Source organism: Camellia sinensis, chromosome 3 (genome assembly GCF_055761805.1).
Source record: "Camellia sinensis isolate YWXY chromosome 3, ASM5576180v1, whole genome shotgun sequence".
In the NCBI taxonomy this organism is placed as follows: domain Eukaryota; kingdom Viridiplantae; phylum Streptophyta; class Magnoliopsida; order Ericales; family Theaceae; genus Camellia; species Camellia sinensis.
In genome coordinates this window covers 93,767,757-93,782,883 of record NC_138963.1, presented here as the reverse complement: position 1 = coordinate 93,782,883, position 15,127 = coordinate 93,767,757, and the positions used below count along the sequence as shown (strand labels likewise).

The window sequence follows — 15,127 nt, the reverse complement described above, 5'->3', positions numbered from 1 at the left end:
TTCTCTGGACTGCACAACCCAGAGAAAATTCCGGACAAATATTTCTAGAGAAATTCTCTCAACCCGGAGAATTTCTCTGGACTCCACAACACTATTATTTCAAATATGGATATTTTTCATATACAAATCATTTATGTTTTGTTTCTAGTGTCATTAGATTGCATGAGAATAAAAGTTGAACTACTTTTTATGAGCAATTTTAGTCCCCTAGAACTGTAAGCTATGGGAGTGCATAGTATCTTAATTACCAACACTAATAATTTATTATGACACTGAATAATTACAGTGAAAGATTACATATGCTTAATAGTCTCTTTCACCTAGATCTTAGACTATGTTGTCATCAAAATTATACTTTTGAAAATAAAAATAAAATCTGAGGATGTTAGAAAACTTTTAGAAAATAAATTGAAGTATTGAGATTTAGATGAAAAAAGAGGATGATGATGATGATGATGATGACGATGGGTTGTGTGCGGATGATTCTCTGTCTCATATCTCTTTATTTATTTTTTTAATCTTAAAACACGTATCGCTATTAAATTAAGTTGCAAAATTTAATTTTAAGTGTTTGCATGGCATACCTGGAGCCAATCAGATGAATCCATGCAAACTTGAAGTGAAGTAAAACCCATTCACCTAAATTTAGTAATAAAGAGAAGCAGATTAAGTGATCATAAACAGCTCACTCCAATCCTTTTAAGAACACTTCATCACAATCCTTCTCTTTGAGTGCTCTATGAATTGAGAGAGAGAGAGTGGTTGGTGTTGAATGGGGTTAGGGAGGAAGGAGAAGGGAGGGGGCAGAGAGTTGGGAAATAAGAAGGGAAGAAAAAGGGAGATGGTGGTGGTGGGGAGCAGCTTAGGTTAGCATGCAGCAAAGGAATAGGGCTAAATTACAAATTCACAAGTACTGCTTACCGTCTCTGCAGTTGACCTTGAAGAAAGAAATGTGCTGTGTTTCATTCGAGATAACCCAAAATCACAAACTTAATAACAGTAAAATTCAAGTCAAGATGGATTAGCTTTGGAACATGGGTAATATTTCACCAAACAATCTTAATGATGAGATAAAGAAGCCACAGAGAAATTTTTTTGGAGAGTGGGAAGTATATGAAAGGCAGAGAAATTTGAAATTTCTCTGGAGAGTCCATGGAAGGCTAAAGAGGCCAAAGACATTTGAAATTTCTCTGGACTAATTTTCTCTGGATCAACTTGGGGGACCTTAGACATTATGAAAATATTAGATGTCCTTTATACTATAAAATCTTAATACGAGGGACCTTAAAAAAAAACCCCCTAAATTAAATATAAATGTTTTGTAATGAATAATTTCATGTTAAATATAAATTAATATTAAGATATCAATAAGATAAAAAAAATATAAAATATAAAAGAAAATTAATTTGATTCGTGTGATGCACATAATTAAGCGTATTATGTCTTATTTATTTATATATTTGTATAACAAGATAATTTTTTTTTAAATATCATAAAAATTAAATTAAAATATCAATATGAAAAATAAGTATTTAAAAAAGGCATAATGATATGATTTTTTTAGAAAATATAAAAAATCTTTAGAATGTAAATGTACCACCTAAATAAGGAAAAAACATTCCTTATATATTTTATATATATATATATATATATATATGATCTGATGTGATGAATTAAGAGACTGGAATATATGATATCACTTGGATGTCCGAAAATCTAAGAACACGATGTTGCAACGGTCCAGTTTTACTTATTTGCTCAAAAAATAAATTGATTAGTAGTGTTTGATTGTAATTTTGTCACCTTCATCTTTGGTTCCTATTTCCTGAATTTCATTTCTTGATGATTGAAATTTTTTATTTTTCTTACTTCTTTTTTAGTGAATTTTTTTAATATTTTACTTTTTAAATACATTTAATATAAATACAATTAAAAAGTATATTATTTGTAATTTTTTTTAAAAAAAATTCACTAAATATCAAAAATATAAATTCAATATATTTTCGTATTCTTATATATTTATTGATATTGATTTTTTAATATTTTTATAAATATTTTATTTTTTAGATACGTCTAAATTAGGTGCATCTAAAAATTTTAAAAAAAATGTTTAAAATATTAAAAAAATTCAATAAAAATAAAAAAATATGAAAAACAAAAAACATAATTTTTTAAAATTTGAATTCAAAAAATTGAAACCAAATAAAGTGATTCATGGGCCTATTCAAGATGACTGAATTATACTTTTGGGTCTGGATTATTTTTAGTTTATTAGATTTGGACTTGAGGATGTTATTCGGATCCGTAAGGTGTATCATAGGTTTCGTTCTGATAATTCGAATTATTTATCTTGTAAGGTTTCTTTATGTATATCATTTATAAAAAAAATTAACTTGATCTAATAATTGAAATCTATATAATTTATCGCGTTTGTCATAAAAAAAATGAATGATATAAAAAAAAAAAAAAAAAAACTGTTTTTTTCCGCCCAATCATGGGCCTCCACCTCACTGGGGGTCGACCCCTAGTGGGAGTATAAATCATTTTTCTTTTTAAAATCTGTAGATTACAACTCTCAATTCCAGAGAGAGAGCAGAGCTTCTTTCTCTAGGAAATTTTCGACGATACTATGGTGATACTCTTGCAATTCCTTTTACACTTCTAAAATGTAAATCTTATAAAGTGAAAATTTAGACTTTTTATGTTTGAAGTAGAAGTTTGAGAGTTTTTTCTCCCAATTTTGCCATAGAGTTTTGAATTTTTTACATCAACAATGGTTTCCTCCTCTCTCAAGCCTTCTTCCATACCATTATAGATGTTCACAACTCTAATTTTTGGCAGTGTTCAAAGTACAGCGGCGGCAGTAGCGAAGTTGGGCAACAGTGATGAGGATGACGTCGATAGGGATGATAAACTTTCAAACAGATCTTGCTTAGTCTGATACAAATTTTACTTTTCAAACTACATTTTTTAAAAGATCAATGGTTTTCCTTTAACCATAACTATTTTTTTTGTTGTTATTTGTTGTTGTTTTGTTATTTGTTTTTTTCTTTTTATATATAGTTTGTATGGCCTTTTGGAGTCTCATTTTCTTTAGATTGTTGTTTTTAATACAAATATTTTTTATGTTCTCCAAAAAAAAAAATAAATAAATAAATAAATACTTACAGATTTTTGTGATTTTTTTAAAAACTTTTTAAATTCTTCTAGAATAGGCTGATCTGAAAAATTATTATTTTTTAATTAAATTGTTAAATAAATTTCCAAAGATAAAAAAAATTAAAAAAAAAAAACTTTTTGCGAAACAAAATCCTCCAGTCAAATGATTGAAATGAAAGTAGAACATCCAAGCGAAATCAAAATTCCTCAACCAAACAGGCCTTAGTACAGAATTCCACAGCTGAAACCAGATATGCAATGAACGGTTCTGATTCCAACTTATGCGAAACTACACAAACTTTACACTGTGGTCGTCAACACTAAATCCATGCACCGCCATTTGCTAAACCCTGGCTTCAACTCAGAAAAATTTAGAGCAATATTGAAAGGGTTTCATAACCTTATCCTCTTTAACATCAACAATCAATTCTTACCATGGCGTTCAGATTGAATTCTCATGCTTTTCATGGATTCAAGGTAAAATTTTCTTCGCTCATATTCATGAATTCCTGATGTATATGTGTGTGTTTGTGAAGTGGTGTATTGATTTGTGTTTCTCACTCTAGGTATGTTTAGTTGAGGGTTTTTGTGGATTCAGAAAATGGGTTCTGAAATAATTCACACTGCTGTGATGCGTTAGTTTGCAAATGGGTTTGTTTGTAAGTACAGAAAATTCAATCATGTTGATGAAAAATTCTATGTTTATGTAAAGCAAATGGATTTGGGTGATTTAATTTTGTTTATTTTGGGGCATTGCTACAGGGAAAACATGTTATCTAGTTGTGTTTGTAAATTAAACTAAACTACACCCATTTTAGTAGATTGGGTACTGGCCTAATCTTTGGCATAATTTGTCCAAAGTGAGTTCAAACTGACAACTCAATGGTTAGTAGCCTGAGTTTTAACTACTGAACCAGCGGCCCTCTGATTTGAAGGAATTCAATTCTCAAAATTAGGATTTGAGATTATAACAGGTGTAATGTTTCATGGGAGAATTACTAAGCACAGTAAAGTTATTTATATTGAGAAGAATTAGAAATAACTTTCCCATTTTCAGTAGGAAGTTCAGATACAAAAGCCAATTTTGCTACTCAGCAATTGACACAAAGATGAAGTTTCCTGTCCACTAAGCATGGATTTTCCCTCTGTAATCTATTGCAACTGTAAGTGGAAGTTGGAAGCCCTTGTTGTCCTACTTTGACAGGCTAAAATATACAGGAAAAACCTATATCTATGCAGTAGTAGTGGATTTTGTTTGAAACAAAGTGTTGAATTTTGTTGGGCATGTTCACAAAAATTTTCTCCCTTTTGTGGCATTGATGAGCAACCTGATATGTGTGGTTTGATAGTACCTGTGGAGTTTTTTTGGGTGAATATAGTACCTGTGGAGTTGATTCCTTGATTGAGTAAATTTTTTTTTCTTCTCTGCAATGTGGTTAACTCTTTTTATTTTTATTTTATTTTATTTTATTAGTATACTGGATAATTTACCTTTCTACTGGGTGTCAAAATTTGTTCTCCAGGCAAGGACGGATCATAGTTTCAAACAAAATATTATGTGTTTCTCCGTCTCCCTTGCTAGTTTTAGTTTCTCCACTGAAGGCCAATGATTTTAAAATGTTCAAGTTTAATGATATTTGGATCATTGCACTGTATATTTATTCCATCGGATAAATATAATTCCAATTGGGGATTCTTCTTACTACTAAATAAAATTAATCTCTTTTGCCTTCTAACTACAAATTGTGGACTCATGTGATAGACAATGAATCTAAAGTATTTGAATCTGATGACAATCAATGGGTTAGGTAGCCCTTCTATTCAGATAAAGCTTTTTCGCGGTTATGTAACTGGATAAATCTATGGTTACTAGGAGGAGGATGTTTATTGAGTGCGGATTCTCATTTCCATTTTCTACAATGAATATTCAAAATGCACATCCATTTGTATCTCTAGGCAGAGCTCAACTGGACTGGGCTAATTTGTGATTATAATCACTTCTAGAGTTAATTTGTTATCTAGTTGTCTTTGCTAGGGAAGTATTACTTTTGGGAAAATCAGCTGCATGGTGATTGAATCGATAAAGTATCTGTTGTTTATTTGTTGAGTAACAAAGCATCTGCCTCTTATGGTCTAATTCAATTTTATTCTTAATATTTTTTTTACTCTTTTGTTATGCATTTGTTTCAAAAACAACTTTCTTTTCTTGTAGCAGGAGTGGTTACACTGTACTAAGATACACAGCTGTATTTTAAGTTTCAAACCTAATGGAGTAACTCAGAATACTAACCGCAAAAGCTTGTGTGCAATGAACATGACTGCTGGACAGTCGGGCAATCCTGAAAAAATAAATTTGGACCGAATAATGAACAAGGTGAGAAAAATTTGGGATAGTTCTCCTCAGTCAGTCAAGACCTTCCCCTGGAACAGAGCTTTGGAAAATTTCATTCAACTCATCCTCGACCTTATTGTGGCGGTCATCAAATACTTATGCTTACCTGTACTTGCAGTCTCTTCCCTTAGCGAGATGTCGTACTGTGCCCACGAAAAAAAGCTGTTTCTTATTCCAATTCCACTGCTAATTGGCGTTGCTGTCGCTGGGGTCTTACGAGAGACGGCCTTGGAACTATCTCCACTTCTCAAGGTTGAAATAATTTATGATGTCGATTAATATCTCAAGAAATGTTGTCCTTTTTACTTATTGAATAACATCATAACATTGTTAGTAACGTAGATCTGAAGGATGCTGTACATTAACTTCTCATTATGAGTGTCCCAATAAGTTATTGGAGGTTTGCCTGGTCGTTAACTGCAGGGCCTTTAGGATTAGTTCTCAGCTGTCTTGATTTGAGGCAACTCGAGCCCAATTAGGCTGGGCTGGGCAGGAGATATCCTGGATTATCAAAAATAACAAAAAAAACTCTCATTATGTATCTGCTTGGGGTGCTTCATTTAATTATGTTTGGGAAATTAGTGCTTCTGACATTTGAACCATAGCCCTATGGTGGGAAAATCTTGAAGCCTTTTTTTCTCTCACAATATGATGGTATTTGACTCTCTCATGTACTCACCTTCTCTCTCTCTCTCTCTTTCTCTCTCTCCCTCTCCCAACCCAAAACACAGTATCAACCCTTGTGGGGATGCGTTATTGTTGCCTCATTTCTCAAATTGGTTTTCTTCAATTCAGAGATCTAAAATATCACAATTTCAATTTGGAGAAATTAGGCGCTCCTGACATTTGAATTGAAACATTTTTTCTCTCACAAGATGTTGGTATTTGATTGTGTCATGTACTCTCTCTCTCTCTCTCAACCCAAAACACGGCTTGTGGAGACGCCTTGTAATAGTGCCTCACTTCGCAAATTGGTTTTCTTTAATTCAAGGGTCTAAAATATTTTGATTTCAATTTTTATTAGTTACTTTCTTATGTAGTATGTGTGTTTTTCACAATGATTTTCTTTTCTGGTTGTATTATCAGGATGCAGAAGTTCCCTGGCATCTTATTGCTATTGCAATTTTCTTCACATTACTCAAATTGCCAGGCCCATATTACCCCTACTGGGGGCGCATTTTTATTCCACACTTTGCAAATGGGGGATTATTGAGGACTCTATATTTTGCATTTCTGTGGTATAGAAGGCCCCAAAAGGCATCGGAACCACTGCCACCAGAGTCTTCCTGCGTATGATAAGCTCTAATTCTATGGGGTGAACAGGTAATCATTTGTTTGCTTAATTGTTTGAACTTTTTCATGGTAGAATGTATCACCACCATCACATGAAGTCATTCCTTCTTTGGTTCCTTCAATTTTGTATGCATAATTTTTGTCTGAGCTAATTTCACTTTTGATCCCCTAAACTGTTATCATTTTTTTTAATTTCATCTCTAAATTATCAATTTCATTTATTTAGTCCCTACAATTTTTTTATTTTAGCTCATATGGTCCAAATTCCTATTAGAGACCGTCCATCTAAATCAGTAATGGTGGAAACCTAACCTAATGAGTAGAAATGTAATTTTGTAATTAGGACAACCTAAATCATACAACCAAACACACATTTTCTTATTCACATTTTATTAGAGAACTTACACCTTGCAACCAAATGTTCATATTCTTCTCCACGCCTCATGTCAATATAGGGAATAAAAAAAATGAATATTATGGTTTAAGTTGTTCATATTTTGAAATGAACCTTTTGTCCATCAAATTTATGGCGTCTTCAATTGAATCATATAGCTGAAATTAGAAATTTTAGGAATTAAATAAATGAAATTTATAGTTTAAGGATCAAATAGAAAAAAATGGTGATAGTGCAGAAATAAATGAAATTAACTCTTTTTTCTTTTTCTTTTTTTGTAAACAAATTATAGCTCTTTGCAGAGTCTCATGGCATTGTTGACATGATCTGATACAATCATATTTATTTTTTAACTGTTTTTGTAGATGATACGAGGTGACACTTGTTTCAACTGTTTATGATGGAGGTGGTCAGAAAACATAATCCTCTGATTTTCAGTTCATCCAAACAGGAGGTTTTTTGTGTGTGTGCGTGCGCGCGCACGTGTGTATTTATTCCAAATGATCATCTAGTGCTTTAGATGCTGGGAAACATATGAGGAGTTCTTGTTTTTGACAACATAGGGACAACTTGTACAACCTTATCTAATGTGGTTGTAGTGCAATTAATCAAGGGTTGAAAATTTCTGAGAAATGCCTTCAGAGATTTATTTTGTTGGAATGCGCATATTGAAAGCAGAGGAAAATGTTTTGCTCTCAATTTTAGTTGTTCTTTTAGTGACGGGCCAAATATGTTGTGCTGATTTTTCTGCGTTTTATGGTTGAAATATAAACGAGATTTGAGAATACTTTGTTTGTTTTTTTTTTTTTTTTTTTTTGTGTTTTTTCTTTACTGCCATCTACTAAATCTTATCCAAGGCAGGTTTGTCGACTCTAACGCAAATGCTCAAACATGTCACTTTATTCTTAATTAGATGCAAGGTCCGATTTTCACCATCCTTTGATGTTTTGCTGCAGCTAGCTTTGTCTGTGATTCATTTGGGTGGTTTTGAAACTTATATTTCTCTGTGGCCGTTGAGAAAAGAAATTATAGACATGAGAGTCGCAACTTGTAGTAAAAGAAAATTGGGTATAGAGATTTGTTGTAAACTCTTTTACGCTGTGTTTGGTTGGGGGATTTGGGAAGGGAAATGGAAATGAAAGGAAAATGAGAAAGAATTAATAGAATTCCAAATCCCAACTATGTTTGGTTGTGTTGGTTATAAAATAGAATTGATGTCCTAAAAGGTCTCCTATTTCTTTATTTATTTCTCACCCCCTTTCTTTTTCCATATATTTTTTATTATAATCAAACATAAATAGGATTACATTTCTCATTCCTTTTCCAAATCCCATCCCAAAAACCCTAACCAAACACAGCATTAGAGAAAATGGTATGATTCCATAATACTGAGTCTTGTCCCACTCTTAAATATTTCAAGAAATTTATTTGGTTGTGTTTTTGTTCTTTATTTTTTTATTTATCGAAAGAGATTTGAAATTTATTTGGCCAAGCCTCTATAAAGTCGCAATCATTCATTTGGTCAAGCCTCAATAAAGTCGCAATAATTCAATTGATCTCATACTTCCATAAGTTTGTGTTTGAATACATTCTTGACGTGGAGCAGGTGGCTTGAATCACGAAGTTACACCCACCAAATTTCGTACTTGATATGGAATCATTTACATTTGGTCCCGTACTTGACATGGCAATTAATTCTAATACAAAATTACGTGAACACATGAAGCCATATTCATCTGATCACATACTCAAATTAGAGTATTTAAAGACTAAATGATGCAAATTCATACTTATCATGGAGCCATATTCATCTGATCACAAACTCAAATTAGATCAAGTAAATGATGCAAATTCATAATCAACATGGAGCCGAATACATCTAATCACATACTCAAATAGCAAGAAGTTTCTTAATGGTGTGTTTGGTTGAGGGATTTGGGGAGGGATTTGGAAAGAGAAATGGAAAAGGTGTGTGAAACTATGTGAAATATAGGCATGATTTATTCACATTTCACCTACCTTTTTCATTTCTCTTTCCAAATCCCTCTCCAAATCCCCCAACCAAACACAGCATAAATAGAACTCACCCTTAAAAAAGAGCGTTTAAAGAACTTTATTGACATGATCAAGTCCTTTGTCAACCAATATTAACAGGCCGATTGTAAAATCATTCCATATGGAATTCTTTATAAAGCGCTGGATTTTTGAATCTCTAGGGATCCTCCAGGAATTTCTCCTAAAGCTTGTTGAATAATTTATGTAGATTCTGTCATTTCATTCATTCGTACTGAATAACAAGCTAACAAATCCCCTTCTTTTGCCATCGGAATTTCCAATCAAATTTGTCACAACATGGTCCTAATGCAATCCAACAAACTAACTAAACGAGAGTCAAAAAGATGACAAAGTTATAATACAAATATTAGAAGCATTGGACAACATATTGGTGAATAACCATGTTATGGTACATACAATTACAAATGCCAGTTGGAAATAGAAAAAATACAGAACAAAGCAGAAAGTGTCAATTGTCCCTTGAAATGACCAAATCATCTAATCATCCGATGCGGGATTGTGCTACAATCACATTGCATAGACTATTTCTCCACTGCTATCGATGTCGAGATCACTATGGAGGTCATCATCCATCTCATCATCGATATCAAGGCTGCCAGTTAGATACTGGTTGAGACTCTGCGTCCCAGCTGCAGGTACGGTAGCCTCAGCAATTATCTGCATGATTTCCTCCATACTCTGCATGGGTTGATCGGGCTCTTCAAACTGGTTGTTCATTGTTTTTTCATCCACGAGGTCTGCTGGGAGGTTCCTTAGAAACCACCTGTCATTCCAGATTTCTGACATGGATATCCTCTGTTGAATCCAATAAAAGCAAATGAGGTTAAATTCAGCACTTCAAGTTATCATCTCCATTTAAACACCATAAACAGCCTTTCAAATAGTTTAAAAAGATAGGATTTTCTTGCACACAACTCTTCCATAATCCATGGAAAGTAACCTCTGAACTCAATGCCACTATCACCTATTGTGCTTGCCACACAATTATTGTCGCAAGCAAACTTTATTGCAAGACTCTCTCTCTCTCACACAATGAAACAACTTGACTCCTCACATCTCAGTTAGATATGCCATATTCTTTATTTGTTTTGTTTGTTTACCCCCCCCCCCCCCCCCCAAAATTGGTTGTATGAGAATAAAGGAAAGGGGAAGCCAAGCATCACAACTGGTAAGGGAGCTCCTCGTCCACCAGGTCAACGCCTTGGTCTTAGAGTTGCTACATTCAAGTGGTACCGTCAAGTTATACCGTTTAGTGAGATCTCTATTACCAAATGACTTGACTTGTCTAGAGTTGCTTCCAGGCAGTGTGGAGGGAGGAAATAGATATGTAGAACATATTTTAGTAGTTGTGAATAGTTCACTTCGTCCTTATAAAGCTATTTTAATAGAGTGTAGTTGTCCTCGTGTATGGTAGTCTTGTAAGATAAAGTAATAGTAAATCCTTTGTTGACTAGTATGTATTATTGATGAACAATGGAGATGAGGTGTGTGTATCTATATCTAGAGAAGGGGAGAGAGCAATAGGGTTTTATAGTAACTGTTTTGGGGCTAAAGGTTCCTCCATCTCTCTCCAAAGTTAGTGTTTTCCTGAGTCCTGAATAAAATCTTCTTCAGTATTCTCTTGCAAGTACTCTTCTATATGTCTTTTTAGTAGTTCGACAGTATTTGAGGTGTTCAATTGCCAATTGTGTTAATCCATTGGCAGGACTCTCCTGATTAATCCCTTTTCGGTTGAGGTTTTATTTTGATTAATCCTTTTTCACCAATACAAAGACCAGATATATGTCAATATGAACGTCCAAGTTGACACATGTCATGTGATCGGACTATGTGGTTCAGGTTACCAATTGCACTATTTGTACAAGATAGAGTTACTCATAAAAAAGAACAAAAACAAAGAATAATAACATCTACAATTGTGGACAAGAAAAAATGTAGGACAAACTCCATTATCAAAAAGAGAACCCTAAAAAAGTACAGCGAGACAAAAAAGAAAAAGAAAAAAGGCTTTGCTACCAGCAAATTGCAACTGACCTTTGCAGGGTCAGCTACAAAAATCCTCGAGATCAGATGGCTGCACTCTGGAGATATATGAACATAGTCTGGAATAGAGTATTGAACTTTCAAAATTCGCTGCATGAAAAAAAAACAACTATTGCGTCCAGTAATTCAATTGAGATGTGATATCTACAGTAATAGCGTGTGATGAATTACTTTACTTGTATTGTGTTGCAAAAATTCTTAGGCTCCTCAGGATCCTCAAATGGGTATGCACTGACCAGCATGACGTATCTCCTTGCTTTGGTGATTCCATATCAGTGTATTATCAAAGTACATCGTCCAGTTTGACCACTGTAACAGTACTAACAAAAATTATAGTCCGGACGCATGTTTCTTTAGAATAAAAGTTCGGGGAAAAATTTCCACAACAAAAGTTGCTGTGTTCCCTTTCTCCTTGCTCTCACTGTACAAGTGACGTATATTGTTGAACTTGTCTTTCTTTTTTTTTTGGATAAATAATATCATTAAACTTATCTTCCTAAGTATCCACAATGCAAAAACTAACAAGTCATAACATACATATACTTCACCCACTATTGGTCATGAACCAGGCAATATGAACAAGACAAATACATTAAACTTGTTTTCTTTTTGGTGTTGACTGGGAACCCCACCTCACACATATTGTGTATGGGTTGGGTAAACTCTGAATACACAAACCCATCAAGTCAGACTGAGCAAACCACACAACAAGAGTCAAGCCCAACACATGAGTTTATGGTTTGTCCTAGGCTTCGAAGCATAGATACGAATACAACACAAACACACCAACATGGCATAAAACTATATAAGAACTAAAAATATATAAACAATAAACCTTAAATAAATGCAGGGTACAACATGGTGGGGACACTACATCCAAATTTATATTCAACTTTTAATTAAATTTATTATACATTACTGTGCCATCAACAAATTAAGAAGAGTTAATGAGTTTTATGTTTTCTTTATTTATTTTTGTGTGTGTGTGTGATGCTTCTATTTTGGGGACAGAATATACAATAGATGAAGCAGGAGGAAGCTGTGAGGACAGAAAAATTTCTCTTTCTCTCATCACATCTTATAGCTGACCGATGAAAATAGCAGGTATATGTTAACTTAAAAACACAGAATATGCAGCGGATAAAATGATCAGATCATACCTTCTTGATGATAGAACCTTCTTGGATAAATCACGTGCTTCCAGGAAACTTCTTGATGAACCAACCCAGCAGTGGAGTGATATCACAGATTGAATATCACCCACACAAACCACAGTGTCAAAGACTTGATCGTTGTGTTTTTGGGAGAGAGTCAGTCTATGGGTAGAAAAACAGACTATACGTTGTTTTTTCCTTGGATTACCCATAACCATATCAGATATATAATATATTATAATATCTATCCATATCAGTTAAAACTGATAACATCTGTATCTTGAGTGGTTATCCTAAATAGGTTTGAATTCAAATTCAAAACCTATTTGGATAAGGATCAAATTTAAATGTTAAATGGTCATGCCACATGGGCGCCCATTACTAACATCTCCCACTCGCACATGAGTTGGCATGACACTGCCACATCTCTATCTCAATCTCCCCAAAAAGAACAATCTCATACTAGCCAATGCACCGTGCGACCACTGAGAACACCTGCAAGTGGGAGCTCTATACTAGAAACTCAATATGAGTCAGCATAGAGACATCAACCCAAAAAGAACAGAAATAGTGTCTCATGTACCCAGACCCATCTAGCTACATCAGTCCAAAAAACATCTCTAATCCCTCAAAGAGCATGTTTGACTCTCCTAGGTCGCGCATTATATTCACACCCAATCAACATCCTATAAAGAGCGATGTGAGTTGTCGACAGTGAATATAGAGCAAAGATGTAGAACTAGATGATCTTCCCTTCACCCTCATATCATTCAATTTGAAATTGACTGCTTTCCCAGTAATGTCCCTTAAAGCCGAATCATACATGACCGCAGGCAACATACCAAAGTAGCTGAACATCAACTCCTCATCTTATGACATAGTCAAAGGTCACAAAAGGCACATAGTAAAGTCATTTAGGGAAAAAATGACTTTTAGGACTCACACGGTGAAGAAGCAGGGATCCATTCTTTCACCTCGCTAACGGGTCGATAAGCACATGCAGTATGAATGCATGTTATAGTGGAGTTACTCTTCCAAAGAGTGATGTTAAACTCACACACCATACAGATCTTAGTCTAGTCGCTCTTAAGCGCACGAGTCGCTTTCTAGCGTCTAACTCGAATTCTCTATTTGCTCGCCTCTCAGGCATCAAATGAGATCTCGCATCTGGCTATCCATAACAAACATATCATGGAAAAGTGGGTACTCTCATATCCATGGTCGGTCTCTAACAAGACCTCATCTTGGCTCCAACCAAGGCGACATAGCTAGTGGATAATTTTAGCTTCTAGTCTCATCCTTACTCGCTACCCAGCGCTAAGGGCGATTGCTCGTGTGAGTGAGCCAATCTTGCCTGCTAACATCAATTTAATTATTTTGTGTATGCTAATTCACAAACCATTACTAAAAGTATAAATGTGTGATAGAAACAAGTATGAATACTAATGGCATAAATATCCCCAAAAAATGAGTTCAACTGAATACACATAAAAAAAGATCACCACCTACGTAGTCCTAAAGCCCTAACATGAGTAAGATAAACATCTCTAGCAATGGGCTTAGTCAAAGGGTCCGCAACCATGCGACTCGTAGGGATGTGCTCCAGGATCACTTCTTTCTGCGCCAAAATATCTCTGATAAAGTTGAACCTCACATCAATGTGTTTGGTTCTGCCATGGTATTTAGGATCCTTAGCGTAAGCGAGTGCAGCCATGCTGTCACAATGGATAGTCACAGGGTCTGAAGTGTGTGTGACAACATCCAAATGCTGAAGGAATCTCCTCAACCACACGGCTTCCTGAACGGCAGATGAACAAGCCACAAACTCAGCCTCCATAGTCGATAAGGCGATACAGGATTGCTTCTTACTGCTCCAAGAGATAGCACCATCGCTAAGCATGAAAGCATATCCTGAAGTAGACTTACGCTCATCTAGGTCTCCTCCCCAGTCAGCATCACAATAGCCAACTAGATGTAGATCTGAACTCTGGTAGCAAAGTGTGTAATCTGCAGTCCCTCTAAGATATCGTAATATCCTCTTAACTGCTTTCCAATGAGCTGGTCCTGGGTTGGATTGGTAACGACTCACCAATCCGACTGCATAACAAATGTCAGGACGTGTACACATCATAGCATACATCAAGCTTCCAACAGCATTTTCATAGGGAACACGGGCCATCTTTTCATTTTCTTCTTGAGTCTTAGGACCCATATCAAGGCTTAGGCTCTCGCCTTTTGCAATAGGAGTGTCAATGGGTTTGCAGCTCTGCATCTGGAACCGCTCTAGAATAGTCTTAATGTAAGTCTCTTGAGACAAACCAAGAAGTCTCCTAGAGCGATCCCTAAGGATCTTAACACCGAGCACATTGCTCGCCTCACCCATGTCCTTCATTTCAAATGTAGAGAACAACCACATTTTAGTGGCGACAATCATCTCCTTGTCATTTCCAGCCAATAATATGTCATCTACATATAATGACAATATCAGAAAAATGTCCTTGGACCGCTTGACGTACACACAGTGATCTTCATCAATCATCGTAAACCCATTTGAAACAATGGCTCGATGAAATCTCAGATTCCACTGTCTGGATGATTGCTTTAAGCCATAAATAG

At 34.8% G+C, this 15,127-nt stretch overlaps 2 protein-coding genes across 3 annotated transcripts; one reads left to right on the top strand and one right to left on the bottom strand.

Annotated features, from left to right (window-relative positions):
- Window positions 1-3,451: 3,451 nt before the first annotated feature.
- Window positions 3,452-8,025, top strand: LOC114303954 (uncharacterized). 2 transcript variants are annotated; one of them, XM_082920405.1, is made up of 4 exons: window positions 3,452-3,636; window positions 5,375-5,803; window positions 6,638-6,874; window positions 7,604-8,025. In XM_082920405.1, exons 1-3 carry the CDS (start codon window positions 3,595-3,597, stop codon window positions 6,845-6,847), a joined length of 681 nt encoding a protein of 226 aa, XP_082776531.1. In that variant the 5' UTR covers window positions 3,452-3,594; the 3' UTR covers window positions 6,848-6,874; window positions 7,604-8,025. The 2 variants fall into 2 exon arrangements, with proteins under 2 accessions (XP_082776531.1, XP_082776530.1); XM_082920404.1 differs by having other exon boundaries at window positions 5,372-5,803.
- Window positions 8,026-9,638: 1,613 nt separating this feature from the next.
- LOC145822672 (serine/threonine-protein kinase SRK2E-like) lies at window positions 9,639-11,752 on the bottom strand. Its single transcript, XM_082920406.1, has 3 exons — window positions 11,534-11,752; window positions 11,349-11,447; window positions 9,639-10,109 (listed from the first exon to the last, which is right to left on the bottom strand). The coding sequence occupies exons 1-3, from the start codon at window positions 11,597-11,599 to the stop codon at window positions 9,822-9,824; spliced, it is 453 nt and encodes a 150-aa protein (XP_082776532.1). The 5' UTR covers window positions 11,600-11,752; the 3' UTR covers window positions 9,639-9,821.
- Window positions 11,753-15,127: the final 3,375 nt, after the last annotated feature.

Bases quoted from the DNA above. Each gene is read 5' to 3' on its own strand.
- LOC145822672 (XM_082920406.1), bottom strand. From the start codon at position 11,599: ATGCTGGTCAGTGCATACCCATTTGAGGATCCTGAGGAGCCTAAGAAT. The intron at 11,448-11,533 runs GTAAAGTAATTC...TTTTTCATGCAG, and splicing joins ATTTTTGCAACACAATACAA to CGAATTTTGAAAGTTCAATA. The intron at 10,110-11,348 runs GTCAGTTGCAAT...TGGATTCAACAG, and splicing joins TTGTAGCTGACCCTGCAAAG to AGGATATCCATGTCAGAAAT.
- LOC114303954 (XM_082920404.1), top strand. From the start codon at position 3,595: ATGGCGTTCAGATTGAATTCTCATGCTTTTCATGGATTCAAG. The intron at 3,637-5,371 runs GTAAAATTTTCT...CTTTTCTTGTAG, and splicing joins ATGCTTTTCATGGATTCAAG to CAGGAGTGGTTACACTGTAC. The intron at 5,804-6,637 runs GTTGAAATAATT...TTGTATTATCAG, and splicing joins AACTATCTCCACTTCTCAAG to GATGCAGAAGTTCCCTGGCA.